General features: G+C 40.1%; 1 protein-coding gene across 2 annotated transcripts in view; it reads right to left on the reverse strand.

The window, feature by feature from the left end:
* CERS6 (ceramide synthase 6) overlaps positions 1 to 16,564 on the reverse strand; it is a 117,736-nt gene that overhangs the window by 14,827 nt on the left and 86,345 nt on the right. For both annotated transcript variants that reach the window (XM_069861164.1, XM_069861163.1), the window contains exons 7-8: positions 9,932 to 10,060; positions 5,730 to 5,836 (exon numbers count right to left, since the gene is read on the reverse strand). In XM_069861164.1, the coding sequence (XP_069717265.1) occupies positions 5,730 to 5,836; positions 9,932 to 10,060 (236 nt within the window). The remainder of the gene's footprint in view (positions 1 to 5,729; positions 5,837 to 9,931; positions 10,061 to 16,564) is intronic.

Genomic DNA, 16,564 nt, shown 5'->3' on the forward strand with positions numbered 1-16,564 from the left:
GCTTTAACTAGTACTTATGTATTGCTTTGACATACTAGGATGCTTTTGAAGAGTAGGCTTCTGTTTCACCAATATGTTCAGAAGAATGAAGCAGGGTGACTCTGCCGGCATCCACATGCTGCCTTCCCACAGTACACATGCTTCAAGGGCCAAACAGAAGAAATTGTGCCAGGAAAGAAAATCAGTATGAAAGATGACAACTCAGTTGCCCTGCATGTTAAGGACTGCAAAAACCAGCCAATATCAGCTAGAAAAAGAACAAAGCTGGGAAAAAAAAGAGAGATTCAGCAAATCTTAGCAGCAGCTGCTACACATGAGGACTCTGTGCTGCCCTATTCGTAACTCAAGCTGCAGTTTTGTTCAGGGAGAAGCTGATGATAAAAGAAAGGAGAGAGAACAGTGCAAACTGGCAATAGGGGATCACTATTTGGAGGGTTAGTGTGTATATTAACACCATGGCTATATCCTGTGCTATTGTACAACCAGCAATGAAACTTGGGAAGAGCTATTTAGCCATTCATGCAGAGATTACAGAGAGACTGGTAATAAGTAACTAGGGTTCATTACAGCACACCACGCTGAAGAGAAGTTAATTTTAAGTCAGCAAGGATCATGCTATGCTTGTCTAGTTCATGCAGATACTCATTGCCGTGAAAAGGCAATTAGAAATCAGCCATGAGCCAGCCTATGTGTACTCTGAGCTTTAAAAATACAAGAATAACAAGGTTGTTCTTCTGAGAACTGGCAGACCCTTCCTTATATAGGATTTGTTGGCATAAAAATCCCATTTGGCAACCCCACATTGCAGCTGATTAGGAGACATGCACCTGAAACAGCTTTGAGTTGTAATGGTCAGAATTATTTTTGTCATCTTTTTTTTTTGACAGAACCTTTCCAAACAGACTCATAAATAGAAGATCCAATTAAGACATATCTAACGACAATAAACAACACTATATCAACTAACAAAAGTGGCTGACTGCCTGTTCTCACATCTTTTAACATGGTACCATAGTCCGGGCACTGACAGTGTCTGAAGAGATCATGGACAGGAAAGCATGCAGACTACCTGGATTATATTGAATTTGCCTAGATGAGAATCTGGGGACTAGCACATGCAGAACATGACCTGTGTTCTTTATAAACAGCTTAAATCAGGCTTTCATTTATATTTGTACAGTTAAGCCACTGTTTAACATTTGTCAGTGCATACATCTAACACTTGCATGCTGAGACCTCACAGGCTGCATGAATGCCAACGCTGTTTCCCTGCTCCCTCACCTTTTGACAGCAGTACTTGTCAGCAATGCTTCCCTGAAACCCACTGTTCTCCCTCTCATAGGAAAAGATTGATTATAAAAATAATCAAATTTAATGAAAAACAACTGCACACTAGTACTAGTGAGAGCAACCTTTAAGAACCTGAATTCACTGACTTCACTTGGTGCCTTCATCTGGTAAATATCAACCTATCTGTCCTGGAGGCCACCTTCTTTTTGATAGGAATGGTTGGACTCGATGATCTGGTGGGTCTCTTCCAACCTGGTTATTCTATGATTCTTCTTTCAAATCGCAGTCACACCTTTTCTTGCAGTTACTTTAAGCTATCCTTTAAAATAATGAACAGGTATAGTAACTTTGGATCTCCCTCCACGTCAACCACCTTTCTTCCGCTGAAGCTCCTTGAAATACTCTGGTTCATGGACACTCTACAAAACCAGTTTCAGATAACAAACTCTTCACAGTATGCATTCCAGAAGAATAAACGAAGTGAGTTATCCTGGGTTTCCTGTACAGGCCACACGTGAGGAGTTTCATTGTTCTCAAAATATGAACCCTGCAGCCAGCAATGAGCAAAGACAGACTGGAACATGCAGTGCATTGCCTTCTTCACTCACATCTCCAAAATGGAAAATGCGTTTGTCCCCTGTGCACCTCAAAAAATTATTAATAAATATTATGACCCCATGGAGTTTCCCTTTCTGGATATTGAAAACAAAAAGCAACCCGAACAACAGCAAAAAGCACAGCATTCCTTTATCAAAAGAGAGAAAACTATGTCTGTGTAACTACAGCAAAGAGCAGCATTTAAAGCTGCTCTTTAAAAAAAAAAGCTGCTCTTTAAAAAGGAAGAGGAATCATGAGGCTTATTGAAATAAAGAAAGGCTTCAAGTAACTGCTTTGCCCAGGCTGATTAGACTAGCCAAAGGCCCACATAATTTATATCAACACTTTGGTTTGAGATTGCTTTCATTCTTACTACAATTCTACATCACCTGAGAAGGCATCATGTTCCTCCTGAATCATGGAGAGTTGTGTTTTATGTTGTAATTTGCTAGAACAGTGATTATGCGCAAGTGGGAGAATTTCACAAGCAAAATGTCTTGTCAGTGAAAATAGCAGCTTTACTCCTACATTCACTTAGCAGCAGGAGGCAGAAAGTGTCCTAGGGTTTTTGAATTATTGCTGAAATGAACTCCAGATGCCTGCAGAAAGGCTTCTAAATATACACCTAATTGCCAGTTTCTTTTGTCTTACCTCTGCTGCTAAACAACTTTCAGACAACACCACCTGACACACTCTCAATTCTTTATTAGCACCTTTACACAAAATTAAATGGTACTTGTACAAAGCCAGAGCACAACTGTATGACAGAGCTTCACAAATGACATCTCTGGAAGCCCGTCTTGGGTATTTGCCTTCTTGTGTGGGCAAAGTTTTCTTATAAATTACAGTCTTCCTTTTATATTACATGCACACCAATTTTATACCTCTCAGGTTTTATGCTGGAAAAAAATTTGCATATTTATGCAATATTAATCAAGCACCAAATTTTGCTAGTTTGAATATTCAGCAAAGAGAGCAAAACTATGCTTCCTGGCCTGCTGCCACTCCAATGACTCATTTGCTGACATGCAAGCTAATGGGGGTGAAGATTAGAATTGCTGCTTCATAGAGAAAAAGGACTTGGGAGAGGCAAGCTCGTATGTCCCTTGCTTCATCCCCACAAACCCTGACCACCACAAGCAATACCCACAGCGCAGCTGAGAACTCAGAATCTACCTCTCAGCTCTGTGATTGATTGTAGATGTGTCTAAGGGTAACTATTTGGAATACATATATCAAGGCTTTGATCTGGAAATAAAATCTTAAAAATCAACGATGATGTATACCACACTGAATCATTTGCATATTCAAACAAATAAATGTGTTCTTCCATTGATTAAGGGAGAGGAGAGGCAGAGGGATCACCAATGTAACCACTCTATCTGTGACACAGGAGCACACAGCGTGCTGTCAGCTGCTGCATTCCTCTAGTACATGATCCCTCCACCTCCGCTGCCTTCAAGAGTCTGTGCTGATCTTTTCCATCCCATCAGAAAACTTCACCCATGGCTGTAACCTGCTGCCCTCATTATCCCGATATTCAGTACCAAGGGAGCCAACATGAACAACAGAAGCTACTGCGCAGCTCTCTCCCTCAGATCTACTTGATTGTTACCCTGCTTTTTGGCACATTGGGCCAGTGTTACTCTGTAGAGCAAGACTCAGACAAGGTTCAATTTAAAGTGGCATGGGAGTGCTGCTGTCACCTAACACAAAGGTTAACAGACAGGCACATCCAGAAGACCAGCACAAAATGCTGTAAAGCAGGGCTCAAGTTTTGACACTTGCTAGATAACTTATCACTCTGCTGGTAATCTTTTCCACAGCATGATGCATCTATTAGGGGCAGACTTCAGCTCTATGATGTCTGATTCCTACTAGCCATGTCAACCTTCAATTTATAGTTTGCCTAGTCCTAGGCCAGGGCTTCCTGCATGGTGGGACACTTGGCTGCAGCACTTCACAAAAATCACTTGAGACAGCATGAACCACCAGTTATAAACACACAGTCTTATTTTAAACACTTTGGGTTGAAAGTGTGGTCTTTCCAAAACTTGACTACCACAGTAAGGTAAAAAAAGCCTGACTGAAGTCAAAGCAGATGATATCCACTGCTCTCTCCTTATCTGCCAAGCCAGTTATTTCATCACAGAAGGTTATCAGGTTGGCCAGCTTCCCTTTTGCTTTCCCCTCTGTGAACCCATTCAGTCATCATCCAATTGAGCCCTTCCTGAAGCACAGTCACGTAGTGCAGTCTCCAGGAAGAACTGCACTGGTAGAACTGGGTCCTTCCTTCATTTCTCAATATAAAACAGATTGCAATGGGCAAATGAAATCCTACAAACAGGAATGCCACCATTTTTCTGATGTGAGATCATGTAATTAGAAAAACTAGCTGACTTCATTCACAGAAATTCATTGAATGGCCAAGTTAGCTTCAAGGAAGTATTGAAGAAAAGGAAGCAAAACTGTTTAAGAAAGAAATAATTGCTCCTTGCTAAAAACAACAAGCATTTTTAAACATGCAGTTTGTGTGTCTATCCATTTTCTCATCTATCGATTTTCTCCTTTTGTCATGGTTCTTCACCAGCTCACAGTGCAGTAGGGACCAGTCATTATCATATTATCTTTGAAGTCATTAAATGCTAAATGAGACTTCTACGTTGTACTGTTAAGCAGAGCTGATGACACAGCTCCCTGAGGGCACCTTGGACTTATCCTGTTTGCATTAACAAAACCCCAAAGAAATTATAGAGGGTTTGAAAGGAAACTGTGGCAAAGAAGTTGTTATCTGAAAATCCTCTGCGTGCTTAAATAAGGAGCTTGGTAGTAATCTCTCCAAAAAAAGCTCTGCAAAGGGTAACATCTCTGGCATCTCTTGGCACCTTCCCAAACCAAAACTGTCACTGTTTTCTTGTGAGGCAATGACAAATCCCCCCCTTGCTCTCACAAGGATACAGAGATTTGGGATAGTTTTGTTCATATGAAGGAAAGGAAGGATGCAGAACACAAAAAACTTAGGCCAATACCTACTCCCAGCCCTACCCATATATAGGGCACAAATTACACAGAAACTTGCATGAGTTTCTACAGTGCAATACACTAGTGCATTTCCTAACTAGCCAGCTGCATTCTTGATGTTGAAGACCTAAAGCTAAAAAATGGAACATCTGCGTCCCGTTTGTGTACATGCATGTGTGCGTACCTAGAAGAAAGTATATGTACATGCAAGCAGCTGCCTTCGTCTGGAACAAGGTGAGATTATAGTAACACCTGTGCAACTGCCTTATAGAGGTATGTTTTATATAGCTTCTCCAGGACCCACAATTCAAAGGAGAGGCGGAAAAGCAGTGGCCTGTGGTACTGCAATCTGCATGGCAATAACATCCTTGTACTGATTTAAGCAGGCCAGACTTCTTTTATCTCATTGTGTTTTTCTTTAAGCTGAATATGTTCATAAGGTGAGCGCTGAAAGCTAATGAGAAGATCCTAGCTTCAAGCTTAGCCTTTGATCAGTGTTTCCAGTGACTAGTATTTTATTTCTCCTCCAGCTTCTTGCCAACACAGGCAACCAACTGCTAACCTGGGGCTATGTAGTCTCCATCCCACTTCTACCTTATAAATCAGCAAAAGCCCCATACATTTCCTGTCTAGCACACAGTAAATACAATTTAGCAAACAGTTTAGCAAATAGGTTATATTTCAGCACCTGGTTATGTATGAAACTCTCTTTGATGCTTTGGGGAACAGAATAATGTCAATGAATTACGTTCAATTACAACATAGTTATTTCCAAGATTGTTTGATGCTTAGCATTTGAGGAAAACAATATGCTTACTCACCATAAGGGATATATGCCAAGCCTACTGACAATGAAGACAAAGGCAAATGTAAAGAACAGAAGGTCACTCAGTTTTTGACACTTGCAATAGTTTGCCATTTTGGCAGCCTGTAAAAGAAAGAAATGTCTGTTTACTTCTGTAAGGACAACTGAGTTCTCTTGTATTGCGTAAGAAAAATACATATTTTTTTAATGAAATCACTAACATTTTCATTGGGCCACCTCACAGTTACCTTGTAACTTCTCTTCACCATGTAGATGGAACATGTCTTCTCAGAAAAAAAAAAACCCAGAGTGCATAAAACCAGAGTACATCTCTCATTTCTTCCTTCCCCATTCAATTTCCTTTCTGAAATCTTACAATTTCAGATCCACAAAACTCTTCTAAACCTTTTTATTAAACCTCACTGCTTATGCTGTCCTTGTCCCCAGTCTCTTTACCTACCTGTCTCTCACCTTTTCAGTATGCTCCACTTGCATTTTCAGCATCCATCTGCCCCATGCTCTCTGACCTTCTAGTGGTGCTATATACAAACTTTGCCTCAAATCCTCTATTGTGATCCATATCTTTTGTCCTTCTACAGCATGTCTTCTTTCCTGGCCTATACACAACAGTTCTTACCCCTTAGATTATACTCCTCCCCTTCAAATCTCTTTTTTCCAAGGCTCTCTTTCCCTCTCTTTCCAACTTTTGATTTCCAACTTGTTGCCCTGTGCCTATGTTTACATACTTCTCTCACTTGTCTTCATGCAGTCCTCTGACTCCTCCTTAGTGAAGGAGTCTACTAATTACTCTTTACTCAAACTACTCACTAAAACACTGATCTCTCCTGAAGTTTATTTGCCCTGTTCCCCCCAAAGTAAACAGCATGTATAAGCAAGCTTGTTTTAAGATATCTATGCTGCTTCCACAGTGTTTACGTGTGTGTGAGCAGTTACTTCTTTTAAAATATCAGCTTCAGGCAGGTACAGACTTTCTTTATGCTTTCCGTCAAATGTAACCAGGGAGTCACTGCACTGATACAGTGTCCACTTAAGACACCCTTTCAAAGCCCCATATGAGTTGGCTGCATCCAACTCCAATATTGAGAAGATGCTTACTTGTGCAGAAGTTCCAGAGGGCTAAGAGGGAGCAAAATTACCATAACTGTGCACATAGGATACTATTCTGAATGCAGAATCTGAAACAGAGGATTGTCTAAAATGGCGAGAGATACTCTTGCATTCTGTCTGATTTTTTTGGTACAAAAGCACTGAAGCTGCAAGTGCTCAATGCTCACATCAGACAATCTAAATTGCAAAACCAACCTGCACTTTTGGATGTTACATAATACTGCAATGTTTTCACTCAAAATCTGATTATAAAGGATATTAACTGAGAACAAGTTAGGAAGCTCACAAAATACATTGAACGCCTCCAGTGTTGCAAAGGAAACATAACCCTTCTGAATCAGTCCTATATTCTGTAGTGGACACAAATGAGTTTCCTAGAAGTTTGTGATTTTTAGTAAGGAAAAGAGAACACTTCGGTGCCAACCTGCAAAGCAGAAGAGTTACTGACACCTTGATTTTCAGATGACTGAGAGTTCAGATAGGAATTTTGGATGTATTTCCGTGATGGCAGTCTAATAAAACTGGTTTCATGGCATGTGGAGCTGATACTGCTACAGGAACTTGTAGTAGTATCAAGCCATTCCTCAAAACCAGTACAGCAGTTGGGCCACCAGTTCTCAAATAACATATCTACAAATGATATTGATAAGGAAGGCTACAAAAAAGGGAGGAGTATGTCGTTGGATGGAATGGGGTCACCCAAGACAATACAACACAGTTTTCAAAGCTATGACTACAATTGAATAACACAGCTCTTCCAGAGATTCTTGCTAGGCTATTTAAATTCATTTATTTCACAGCACAACTATTTCCTTTAATCTGAAGTATCCATTCCATTTTTTTTGTTTGGTTGGGTTTTTTTTTTGGTAAAGTGTGTTAGGAGACAGCTGGAACCTGGCTGAAAGGATTCAGGTTGAACTGTCAGCTGTATCTCAACTCACACATGAGAATAATATTAAATTGGCAACTGCTCACATCCATACACTGGCACCAAATTGTCACAGTTAGCTTCACTAATTGAAGCTGAAAAGTCTCTAGGTACCCAAATAGGTGGGATTTTAAGGGCTTTAGCAGGTTAGGTTACAGTGTTTCCAACCCACAAGCTGTACCACAGTGCAAGGATAACCAAGATCCCTTAAACAACTTAGCTGGGACTCTGAAAGTTGCACGTCAGCTTAAGCTAATGTAGTGGCTTCCCAGGCAAAAAAAATAAATCACTCTACATTTGGCCTGTCCTGCCGTGGCTAAGACGACTTGAGTATCCAAGATAATTTCATTCAGGCCTAAGAAAACAACTATGTATTTCTGAAAATCCTGCTATTGCTCTTCTGCACCTGCACGTGCCTTAAGACCTATGGGAAAAAACCCCTCACTTCCAGTATTCCGATCAATATATACTACTGTCTGCAATGACAGTAGCAAAAATGTTGCATTCCAGCTTTCCATGGGATACCTTTCATTATTAAATGGTAGGTTGAAAGAGTCTAGTGGCCTCTGGAAATAGTTTTTTATTTTTGCAAACATATGCAAAACAGGTCAAGTGCACAACAGACTCATCATGGCAAGATGTTTTATTAGCTTTTTTTGCATTTTGATAGTTTTCTTCCTCTGCACTGACTTTCCCCTCAGAAATGTCAGCAGTCCATCTTCTCTCACACAGCCCCACTGCCCTAGCAGAAGAAAACCTGTTGAGTGAGTCGAAATGGCCCTCCTAGTAAATGCTTCTCAGGAGTTGAGATTCTTCCTGACACTTTAGACTGGCTTTAGTATTTCCAGTCAGAACAGACTGAACAAATGCACTAGAAAGCCTACTAAAGTATGTGTCCCATTGGGAAGTGCATTTGCTGAATGTCTGCCAATCACATGAGAATATCAGCAATTTCCCTGTCTTAGCCAGTGAATGAACAGAGGAATCAAGAAAAAATATGCATCTGCTGAAGGTAAGGTTTTAGCTAGCCTATTACAGCTGCTATTCCGTGGTTTTACAGTTCCACAGGCACTGGTCAGATCTGGAATGAACACTGCCAAGTACAGCTGTCTAGGGGTGGGAAAACAGGGATGAAGAATGTTGAGCTAGCAGAATGGATATACACACATTGCTAAAACAGAAAAATAAACATGCAAAGATGTATTTATTTTTAACAGGAGAAATCCAGATTCTCTATCGCTATCTGAGGCAGTCATATGCCTTCTAGATTAAAAAAAAATTAAAAAATATAAACAGATTTACAATATTATCAAAGCAGAATGGCAGCATTTTCATTCTGCATTAGACAACTCGCACAGTAATACTATATTAGTGCATAACAGGATCCCTGCAACTACTTTAGGAAAAAATATTTTCAGGTAAAATAGTTACTAACTTTGGTTTGATCCTAATTGAGAGTTCACAGACAGCCCAAACCCAGCATCACCCAGAGCTGTCTACAAACTGATGCAGACAGAGGATGACAACATCTCTCAGCTGCCACTATGAAGTTATAGACCATCTTGACTTAGAAGAATTTCAATTACCCATTCTTCGCTGAAGCCAACTGTTTAATGCTGGCAGATGGATGTGGAGCCACAGGAACCTAGAAAATCCTGGGGACCAGAGGTCAGCTTGTTGCCTGCACTTAGAACAGCCACCAAGTTGTCAGGTACTCTCTGTCCAGCAAAATCTAACCGTGACACCTTGATTCTTTTGGAGACAGGGTTCTTGCCCTGCACATGACTCCAGAGGTCAAGAATCAGGAGCTTCTACCCCACACCCCTTTCCAGACCTCATAACTTTAAGCTTTTGAATTTACCATGCTATATTTAAAACCTGTGTACAACTCTCCTTGGAATGCAATGCATCACCAGTTTCTGCTTTGTACAAGCAAATTATCAAGGGATAAACCAGCCTAAAGTCACAAATGTGCACTGCTACAAGTTTAATACATTTCAACAAGGAAATACACTATATTAATCACCATTATCACTTTGAACAGGCCTCTTTGCTTAAGAAATACACGTTTTGAATAGCAAATAGATCCTACCTACTGACATGTTAGCTCTCAGAACAGTGAATACCATATATGGACACTGATGATATACTTATTGTCTCACCTCTAGGATAATATCAGCCACATCATGAAGACATAAGATCAACGTTCCCACTCGTGTCAAATTGGTTACATATGAGAAGGATAGCAGGGTGACTGCTACAATGTGATGTGTAAACATGATGCCAAAATCCTAGAGCAGCAAGAAGGGGGAAAGAAACCAAAAAACAATGAACAATGAACCAAACAGTGAGATTCAGTAACTTTTTATAAAAATGGATGGATGTTTTCTAAACCCAGCATTATGGTTATGTTACATAGAGATTCTGCTGTATAAGTGCATTAAATACCCTAGTATATATTTCACTTAGACTGAATAAAATAATAATTGTACAGTAACAAAATGCAAATAGATTATTGAAAGCTAGGCAATATCTACACTTCTCAGTTGGAAGAAATTTAATCTAATGAAGAAAAAATTCACAGTTTAAGTTACTTTGAAAGGCATATGTGTATACAAATCAAATTACACCATATTTCTTATACATTAAGAAACATATAAAAGGCAAAACGTACACATCGTAAGAGTTCAAATTGCTACAAAGGAGAGGGAAACATACTTCCACCACACTACGAGTTATCAACAGTCATGTGCCAAACACAACTGAGAGCTTTGACAGAGCTGGGAAACCCAGTTCCAGTTTTTTAATTAGTCTATTTTTAATGAAGCTGTTTTGTCTTCCCACTGCAACAGGGTCAGAAAAGTAATTTGAATAAGCTGGTACAGCTCCTTCTAGTCACATCTAATCTACTGCCTCCCAAATGATATAGGCTAGCTGGTCTCCAGATCAATTATTCTGAGTTATTTGGTCAGCAAAAAACCTGTTACTACTGAAAAATACAGGGAGCTGTGAAGGTCCCGTAACATCACATTCACAGATACATGTCACAGGGCAGGTGAAGCAGAGAGAATGACCTGTCTGCTCTGCCTAGACACCCAGACTGATCACTGAGAGAACAGGGTCGCAGAGATAAGACTTCGCTGCAAGGCACCAAGTCAGTCAAAAAGTCTGTCTGGAGCTTACTGAACCAGCTGCACAGGTTTGAGAAAGTGGTATCAAAGTCCTGAAGAAAAGATGACAGGCATGATTTGACAGGAGAGTTTCCCCATGCACCGGGTGCAAAGTTACAAGCACAGCTCTCAGCAGATGTAGTTGCTCTCACACAGGGCAGTCTGAAAGGAGAGATCCAGGTAGTCAGAAGCAATTGCTCCTCCAGGCAGCCTAATCACCAGGCATCTTGGGAGGTGGTATTTGGCTATCTGGCAGTTTTCACGGGGCAGTCCTGCTGAGTTGGGATAGTCTTCAGCTAAGCAAAACGCAGCAGAGAAACCCAAACTGACCCACTGCAGTCTTTAGCGAGGCAGCGCGTGGTTTGCAGAAGGACCGAAAGTACATGTGTCATGCAGGAGGGCCCTACAGAAAGTGCTGGTAAGCTCTCCCTAACACAGGGTCAATTCCAAAAAAGCAGCAGCTACAGCACCAACTGCTCTGTCTCTCCAACACTGGGAAGAGTATCTGCCCAGTACCACCATATCTCTCTTTGGGAACGCAGCAGGCACGCAGCAGGCGCCAATGCTTCCAAGGATATGCAATGTCACTGCCTCTCAGTACCAGCACTTGGTTTCAATGCAATGTACATCTGGAGTTCATTGGAAAACCTGCAGCCTGAGCAGCCTAATTGAATACAGACAGAACCTCCTCACAGCCTATCACTTTATGTTTAGTGCTATCAAGTGCTACAAGGTCCTGTTTCCTACACATACTCATCAATGGGCACTGCTAGTATCTGTGACACAAAGCCTGGGGGAGGAAGAAAATGAAAAAAAAGGACTAAAAGCAGAGAACCATATCCTAGTTTACTATACATCCAACACTTGTCAATCAGGTTACTTGGTCCCCAACAGTGTGGAGCACACTGAAATAAATTCAGCAGTCATCTCAAGCCATTGCTTTAAATCTATTTTCTTAAGGCAGACTGAACAAAAAGAGAGTTAAACACTATTTCCCTTTCTAGAAATTTTAAAGGAAAGCAGGGGTACAGCATCTTAGCCATTTCAGTAACTATAAACCCACACATGGGGACCATTTCAACATACCATAATCAAAACAGCAAAGCACCTACCTTATTCCCTGGCATTAGCTTTGCCATATGGCCATAGTGCAACCTAGTTCTCTACCTGCTTCAGGTGCAAATGCTGTGGCACTGTTCTTCATTTTCCTTCTAACTGCAATTATGTTAGCACACTGCCAGTCCAAAGTGGGGAAGAAGCCAAGTAGAAAAATCTCCTCTGTTTTTATAGCTGACATATTTATGTTCAACAAATATGAGATTTCTAGCCCCTCTTGAGAACTCTTCAAGGCATTTCTGACAATACGGATTATACCTAAGCAGCCCTAATGCTCTTGGGCAGCAGTCTTCTGCACTTCTGCATGAGTCTACTTACAGAAATGCTGCCCAGCGAACCCCTTCTCTGATAATGTGTGTTAAAAGAGACAGTTATCTGACTCTGCTAGCTCTGAAATGGAGATGTTGGACTGACCTACTGAAAAATGTTACAAGAAAGTAGTAGTGATATAAACAGGCCTACTTTTGTTATTCTGGTGCTTTCTTTCCTGTTTGTGACATTTTTTAAATGTCAGTAATTAATACGATGCTTTGAAGATTCTAACTGTTAGTTTTAATTATACATAAGTGTAATGAATACATAGAAACTAATCATACAGTCCCCATAATGTCAAGTGTTACTTGTGTTTCCAGCTTATTCGAGCACTTCCACCAATACCCACCAGAAAAGCAACTGTTCAGGCAAGGGCTTTTCCTTTTTTAAAATATATTTCAAACTGTATGTATGTCTGTGCAAGATGCATTTATTTACAGCAGATTTGCAGCCTCCAGTTGTAGCTGCTGAAAGATACCACGTGCTTGTGTCATGAAAATATATGACAAATAGGAGAAAGAACCTACTGACACCATCACTGGCACGAACACAGGGCAGACAATGGAAAAACCCCATGAGTCTCAGCTTGTTGACAAGCCCCCCCCCCAGAATCAAGACTTCTGCTGGCACGTTTGTTTAACATGACACACTCGCTGACTAAACTGCCAAGCGGCTATGGAGCATTAGTGCCACTGAAGGGCAAAGCATCATCATCAGTAGTCACTCCAGCTTCTGGAAATGGGCTTCAACAAGGAAGGGGACTACTACCAGCTAGAGGTTTCAGCAGTTCTAGTGAAGGTCTGCAAAATGCAGGTCTGCAAATCTAAATTCCTTTCCTCTGAAACAGAAGAAGTCATCTCTATGACTCTTCTTTATTGAGCTTGCAGAAAGGGATCTAGGACTCCTATTCAGTGGAAGGTAGCATAAAATTTCTAGAATCAAAATGGAATATGTAAGAAAATTAGCAGCTACAGATTATTTTATTTTGGGAATGAGTGAACTGTCATTTTTTTAAAAAAGTGAAACACCGAAGCTCTAGGAATTGCAAAATGCTTGGAGCCGAAAGGTGTGAACATACAGAAAGGTCTCATAGATCTTCTACAAATCTGTTAGAACACTAACTGAGTAGAAATTGTACACATTCCCTTAAATACACTGGTCAAATATTTTTTTATCAAACAATACTTCAGGTGCCCAGAAAGCATATAAACAAGCTTCACTGCTTTTGAATTCATCAGGGGGTTGTGGCAGTAACAAAGTTCCTTGATCTATTTTTTTTTTCCTCTGCGTATTAGAAAAGAGGAGTATGGGAAGCTGCATAGAGATTACAAAACCCCAAAACATACTTGGTGGCAGTCTTTGAAAATGAAAATCCTTAATGGTAGAACATCATTACAGCAACATAGTAGATACGTGTGAAGCAAATAACATGCCATTATAAAACCATAAAAGTTAATCTACTCAGCTTGCTGCCTTAAGGCCAACAGTGGGTGTGTGCAACAGCCTAAAGAGTTTGCTCACACCTCTTCAGCCAGGCAAAGATAATTTGGTAGCATTTATAACACTTAAATAAAGATAAACAGGTATCTGAAAGTCATCAAAACAATTGGAAGTAGTTTTAAAATGATGAATTTGCTACTAAAGAAGAATAAAACAGAGATTGAAAACAGCAAGTACATTCCTCTTGAGCCACAGCAAGACCAGTGCTGGAGTCAGGCCAGGTGTGAGTGCAGGTGCTTTCAGAGCAGACCTACTGCACCTCACCTTGAGAGAAACCCAGCTACATAAAAGCAGTTGGCTGAATTTCTGCATGAGGCTGCCAGGACAGTTTTGATCATCCCAGATGACAACATAGCCACTGCTGAATTTAAAGTATCTAAAATGATAATAAAGATTTAGATAAAAGTATTCCTCTTGCTGTAACATGAAAACGTCAACAGGTTTCTCAGGCTGGGAACTGTTAATCTGCTCTGCATAAGCTGTCATGAAGTATTACAATAACATCTGATATTGGCTGGCAAATTTCCTGCTTCCTCCAGTTAAACAGAGCTTTATTTCACATGTTGCATATTACATCAAGAGGTTTTCACACTTTTAAACTAAATCTGCTCTTTAAAAAACAAGTATTATGGTGCTGCAAGAACTGGTGTATCTGTCAAGCTTTTGTTAACTACTGTAAGCTCTCAGTGCTAACATTTTTCAACTCACGGGTTTCCTGCACTTACCCCTGGCCACAGAGCAGTTTTATTGGGTGACATCAGTGCATGGCTGCATTTCTCCTGTCTGATCTTCCTAGTTATCTATTTTGCTTACACTACAAGAAGAATTATCTCCACAGTCCAAACTGGTCAGTGACCTAATAGGTTGTCTATAAACATGGCAACTCCATTTCTCCTGCAGGCTACTTATAATGAAAAGCTTTCCACTTGGTATCATTGCACTGCAGATGATGTGCTCCTGCTCTCTGCCAGACATCAGATGCTCTCAGACACAGCAGATGCATGGGAACTTGCTTTGATCTGGTGCTCTTGGTTCAAGCACTGCAAATCCACAGCAGGGATGTTGTTTAGCTGTTAGTGATCCACTTCCCCACCTCCATTTCTCATACTAATTCCACAGCAGGCTGCTGCAAAGTCTTCCTGATAACAAATACAAATAGTTTCTATATAACTGAGAAACAGACTTGCAAAAGATTGTTTACTTGCACCATGGATCAAGCTCTGTGCTCAGCTCACCAATAGGAACAAACTCTCCAAGTCATGAAAGAAAAAAATTATAGCATTTGCTCATGAGAAGTATTAAACGAGAGAGGTATTACTGACCCTCCCAATGGCCCTTTTCAGAAGCGTACTTCAGTGCTGAACCTAGATGCTGTTCAAGTAGCCTCCAACTACTTTTCACATGAGCAAAACAACTAGTCAGGAATCAAACAAATATTCTTTAAAGACACATTGTACTGCAAATCTGTAGTACTGTTTCAATTGCAATGCTGTTACATTTTTCTCTCCCTCAAGAGGTATGCACACACTAAAAATACGACCAATGGCACAGGGCAGAGGGCTGAACATGAATGTACTTTTCTGCAACAATAACCTGAACAATTCTGTAACATCACTGCAGAGGTTTGGGTTTGGCTGATGTATTGACAAATGGCTATTCAGTATCGCTGGCACCTGCAGCTTAAGTATATTAGTAAATGTTATTTTGATTTAAATTCATCTCCGCTATCACACAGCTTCACTGTGCACTTCTGCATCTCTGTTTTTTGAAACAGTGAAGTTGTACTTATTTTAAGCTCATGATTAACAGAATATTTAGCATCTACAGACTGCACAAGCAAGGGATTTACATGTATTCATCATAATTGGTTGTTTTGTTTACAATTTACCCTCCAATACAGATTTAAAATTTGTGGATGATTTCCTGAGATTTCCACTTCTGGAAAAAAATGGAAATTCAAACAGAGGGGTATTTGTCTACATGCTCTGACACTGGTCTCCCAAGAGCACAGTGTAGTTCCAAATAGCAGATAAATTTATTCAGGATACACTGGATCCTCCGTTTAATTATTTCAGATTTATGCTCCTGCAAAAATTAGAGTAAACAGGGATTTTTCCATTAGTACTGCCTACAATCATTTAATTAAATGAAATTAGAAGCAGGCACATAAGAATATTATAAAAAAACTTCCAAATGTTTAAAACGAATAGTTTTGCAACATTAAAAAAACCTTGCTCAATGAATAGCTCAATGAACTGTTATTACAGACTGACTGTCATGCTGCCTGTTCTGCTGTGGATGAGAATCCTCCTTGAAGGAGAGAACTCTGATGACGGAATATGGAACAGGATGCAACTGATACTGGAAAAAGGTTTTTATCAGGCCAGAGTTTTATTTTCTTGATTAATAGCTCCTTAATAGCAATGCTCAGCTACTTGAAATTTCATAACCATAAAGGTAAGATTAACTGTAACATCATATTTTAATATTCAATGTATGCCTGTTTTTACCATCCCTTCGCAGAATAAATTGAAAGCTCTCATAGATCTTACCAAAGTGATACTGTGAATTTATGAGGTAGTCTTTCTCTGTCATTTATATTTCATCACTTAACTCTTAGAAGAAACAGTATATCTACTAGCTACTGTGTGTTCAATTCTATTCAACTCACTGTATAAGAGCAGAAGGTTTTCTTTC

Source organism: Phaenicophaeus curvirostris, chromosome 7, assembly GCF_032191515.1.
Source record: "Phaenicophaeus curvirostris isolate KB17595 chromosome 7, BPBGC_Pcur_1.0, whole genome shotgun sequence".
NCBI lineage: Eukaryota > Metazoa > Chordata > Aves > Cuculiformes > Cuculidae > Phaenicophaeus > Phaenicophaeus curvirostris.